Source organism: Oncorhynchus masou, unplaced genomic scaffold (genome assembly GCF_036934945.1).
Source record: "Oncorhynchus masou masou isolate Uvic2021 unplaced genomic scaffold, UVic_Omas_1.1 unplaced_scaffold_728, whole genome shotgun sequence".
NCBI classification, from domain to species: Eukaryota; Metazoa; Chordata; class Actinopteri; order Salmoniformes; family Salmonidae; genus Oncorhynchus; species Oncorhynchus masou.
Genome location: NW_027013731.1, coordinates 327,412 through 332,411, shown reverse-complemented (window position 1 = coordinate 332,411; position 5,000 = coordinate 327,412). Strand labels below are relative to the sequence as shown.

Below are 5,000 nucleotides of genomic sequence, written 5' to 3'. Positions count from 1 at the left end.
CAGGCTACAGCTGAAGGTGGAACCCAGGCTACAGCTGAAGGTGGAACCCAGGCTACAGCTGAAGGTGGAACCCAGGCTACAGCTGAAGGTGGAACCCAGGCTACAGCTGAAGGGGTTTCCTTTGGGTTCACAGTGGAGCAGGTCAGGGAGAAACAGACTGGAACCCAGGCTACATCTGGAGGTGTTTTCTTTGGGTTCACAGTGGAGCAGGTCAGGGAGAAACAGACTGGAACCCAGGCTACAGCTGAGGGTGTTTCCTTTGGGTTCACAGTGGAGCAGGTCAGGGAGAAACAGACTGGAACCCAGGCTACAGCTGAGGGTGTTTCCTTTGGGTTCACAGTGGAGCAGGTCAGGGAGAAACAGACTGGAACCCAGGCTACAGCTGAAGGTGTTTCCTTTGGGTTCACAGTGGAGCAGGTCAGGGAGAAACAGACTGGAACCCAGGCTAGAGCTGAAGGTGTTTCCTTTCATTGGGTTCACAGTGGAGCAGGTCAGGGAGAAACAGACTGGAACCCAGGCTAGAGCTGGAGGTGTTTCCTTTCATTGGGTTCACAGTGGAGCAGGTCAGGGAGAAACAGACTGGAACCCAGGCTAGAGCTGAAGGTGTTTCCTTTGGGTTCGCAGTGGAGCAGGTCAGGGAGAAACAGACTGGAACCCAGGCTAGAGCTGAAGGGGTTTCCTTCAGAGAGATAAGCTGCTGAGAAATAGCCTGATGGACCAGACAGACAGGTAGACAGACAGACAGACAGACAGACAGACAGACAGGTAGAGTTATTCTGAGACCAGACAGACAGGTAGACAGACAGACAGGTAGAGTTATTCTGAGACCAGACAGACAGGTAGACAGACAGACAGGTATAGTTATTCTGAGACCAGACAGACAGGTAGGCAGACAGACAGGTATAGTTATTCTGAGACCAGACAGACAGGTAGGCAGACAGACAGGTATAGTTATTCTGAGACCAGACAGACAGGTAGGCAGACAGACAGGTATAGTTATTCTGAGACCAGACAGACAGGTAGACAGACAGACAGGACAGACAGGTATAGTTATTCTGAGACCAGACAGACAGGTAGACAGACAGACAGGTAGACAGACAGACAGGTAGAGTTATTCTGAGACCAGACAGACAGGTATAGTTATGCTGAGACCAGACAGACAGGTAGACAGGTAGACAGACAGGCAGACAGACAGGTAGAGTTATTCTGAGACCAGACAGACAGGTAGACAGACAGGCAGACAGACAGGTAGAGTTATTCTGAGACCAGACAGACAGGTAGACAGACAGACAGGTAGAGTTATTCTGAGACCAGACAGACAGGTAGACAGACAGACAGACAGGTAGAGTTATTCTGAGACCAGACAGACAGGTAGACAGACAGACAGGTAGAGTTATGCTGAGACCAGACAGAGAGGTAGACAGACAGACAGGTAGACAGACAGACAGGTAGAGTTATTCTGAGACCAGACAGACAGGTAGACAGACAGACAGGTAGAGTTATTCTGAGACCAGACAGACAGGTATAGTTATGCTGAGACCAGACAGACAGGTAGACAGACAGACAGGTAGAGTTATTCTGAGACCAGACAGACAGGTAGACAGACAGACAGGTAGAGTTATTCTGAGACCAGACAGACAGGTAGACAGACAGACAGGTAGAGGTATATTGACCAGGGTCCTGACAGTGTAGCCATGCTTCACAGTCTGCGTCCCTAAACGACCCCTTGTTCCCTATGGGCCCTGAGTCAAACGTAGTCCGCTGCATAGGGAATAGGGTCACGTTAAGGGTCAGGGCCCGTACCTCTGCAGCTCGCGGACGGTCTCCACATTGTGGGCGTAAACGTCCAGCCCTGATTGGGCGATCTTCTCCACCGCTGCCAGATCACCTCGGAAATCAGGGGTCAGGCATTCCACCATGATCTGGGAGTTCCTGGATGAAACAACAACATTTAGTCAGAAGACAAAGTGGTTTAATAAGTCAGTCATATACAGACGGATGAATGAATGAATGATGGATGATGGATGATGGATGGCTGAATGGATGAATTAATAGCTGAAAGGATGGATGATGAATGAATTAATAGCTGAAAGGATGGATGATGAATGAATGATGGATTAATTAATTAATAGCTGAAAGGATGGATTAATTAATTAATAGCTGAAAGGATGGATGGATGGATGAATTAATGGCTGAAAGGATGAATGATGGATGGATGAATTAATAGCTGAAAGGATGGATGATGGATGGATGAATGAATTAATGGCTGAAAGGATGAATGATGGATGGATGGATGAATTAATGGCTGAAAGGATGAATGATGGATGGATGAATTAATAGCTGAAAGGATGGATGATGGATGGATGAATGAATTAATGGCTGAAAGGATGAATGATGGATGGATGGATGAATTAATGGCTGAAAGGATGAAAGATGGATGGATGGATGAATGAATGGCTGAAAGGATGAATGATGGATGGATGGATGAATGAATTAATGGCTGAAAGGATGAATGATGGATGGATGAATTAATAGCTGAAAGGATGAATGATGGATGGATGAATTAATAGCTGAAAGGATGGATGATGGATGGATGAATGAATTAATGGCTGAAAGGATGAATGATGGATGGATGAATTAATAGCTGAAAGGATGGATGATGGATGGATGAATGGATTAATGGCTGAAAGGATGAATGATGGATGGATGAATTAATAGCTGAAAGGATGGATGATGGATGGATGAATGAATTAATGGCTGAAAGGATGAATGATGGATGGATGAATTAATAGCTGAAAGGATGGATTAATTAATTAATAGCTGAAAGGATGGATGAATGAATTAATGGCTGAAAGGATGAATGATGGATGGATGAATTAATAGCTGAAAGGATGGATGGATGAATTAATGGCTGAAAGGATGGATGATGGATGGATGAATTAATGGCTGAAAGGATGGATGAATTAATGGCTGAAAGGATGGATGATGGATGGATGAATTAATGGCTGAAAGGATGGATGGTTGAATTAATGGCTGAAAGGATGGATGAATGGATGGATGAATTAATGGCTGAAAGGATGGATGGATGAATTAATGGCTGAAAGGATGGATGATGGATGGATGAATTAATGGCTGAAAGGATGGATGGATGAATTAATGGCTGAAAGGATGGATGAATGGATGGATGAATTAATGGCTGAAAGGATGAATGATGGATGAATGAATTAATGGCTGAAAGGATGAATGATGGATGGATGAATTAATAGCTGAAAGGATGAATGATGGATGGATGAATTAATAGCTGAAAGGATGAATGATGGATGGATGAATTAATGGCTGAAAGGATGGATGGATGAATTAATGGCTGAAAGGATGGATGAATTAATGGCTGAAAGGATGAATGATGGATGGATGGATGAATTAATGGCTGAAAGGATGAATGATGGATGAATGAATTAATGGCTGAAAGGATGAATGATGGATGGATGAATTAATAGCTGAAAGGATGAATGATGGATGGATGGATGAATTAATGGCTGAAAGGATGGATGGATGAATTAATGGCTGAAAGGATGGATGGATGGATGAATTAATGGCTGAAAGGATGAATGAATTAATGGCTGAAAGGATGGATGAATTAATGGCTGAAAGGATGAATGATGGATGGATGGATGAATTAATGGCTGAAAGGATGAATGAATGAATTAATGGCTGAAAGGATGAATGATGGATGGATGAATTAATAGCTGAAAGGATGAATGATGGATGGATGGATGAATTAATGGCTGAAAGGATAGATGGATGGATGAATTAATGGCTGAAAGGATGGATGAATTAATGGCTGAAAGGATGGATGGATGAATTAATGGCTGAAAGGATGGATGAATGGATGGATTAATGGCTGAAAGGATGAATGATGGATGGATGAATGAATTAATGGCTGAAAGGATGGATGATGGATGGATGGATGAATTAATGGCTGAAAGGATGAATGATGGATGGATGAATGGCTGAAAGGATGTATGGATGGATGGATGAATTAATGGCTGAAAGGATGAATGATGGATGGATGAATTAATAGCTGAAAGGATGGATGATGGATGGATGAATGGATTAATGGCTGAAAGGATGAATGATGGATGGATGAATTAATAGCTGAAAGGATGGATTAATGAATTAATGGCTGAATGATGGATGGATTAATAAATTAATGGCTGAAAGGCTGGATGGATGAATGAATTAATGGCTGAAAGGATGGATGAATTAATGGCTGAAAGGATGGATGATGGATGGATGGATGAATTAATGGCTGAAAGGATGAATGATGGATGAATGAATTAATGGCTGAAAGGATGAATGATGGATGGATGAATTAATAGCTGAAAGGATGAATGATGGATGGATGGATGAATTAATGGCTGAAAGGATGGATGGATGAATGAATTAATGGCTGAAAGGATGAATGATGGATGAATGAATTAATGGCTGAAAGGATGAATGATGGATGGATGAATTAATAGCTGAAAGGATGAATGATGGATGGATGGATGAATTAATGGCTGAAAGGATGGATGGATGGATGAATTAATGGCTGAAAGGATGGATGAATTAATGGCTGAAAGGATGGATGGATGAATTAATGGCTGAAAGGATGAATGATGGATGAATGAATTAATGGCTGAAAGGATGAATGATGGATGGATGAATTAATAGCTGAAAGGATGGATTAATTAATTAATGGCTGAAAGGCTGGATGGATGAATGAATTAATGGCTGAAAGGATGAATGATGGATGGATGAATTAATGGCTGAAAGGATGGATGATGGATGGATGAATTAATGGCTGAAAGGATGAATGATGGATGGATGAATTAATAGCTGAAAGGATGGATGATGGATGGATGAATTAATGGCTGAAAGGATGAATGATGGATGGATGAATTAATGGCTGAAAGGATGAATGATGGATGGATGAATTAATGGCTGAAAGGATGAATGAT

The 5,000-nt window shown here is 42.3% G+C and overlaps 1 protein-coding gene across 1 annotated transcript in view; it reads right to left on the bottom strand.

The window, feature by feature from the left end:
* Positions 1 to 5,000, bottom strand: part of LOC135537231 (lipoyl synthase, mitochondrial-like) — a 16,037-nt gene that overhangs the window by 3,188 nt on the left and 7,849 nt on the right. Inside the window, exon 7 of the mRNA XM_064963414.1 lies at positions 1,804 to 1,932. Within this exon, the coding sequence (XP_064819486.1) occupies positions 1,804 to 1,932 (129 nt within the window). The remainder of the gene's footprint in view (positions 1 to 1,803; positions 1,933 to 5,000) is intronic.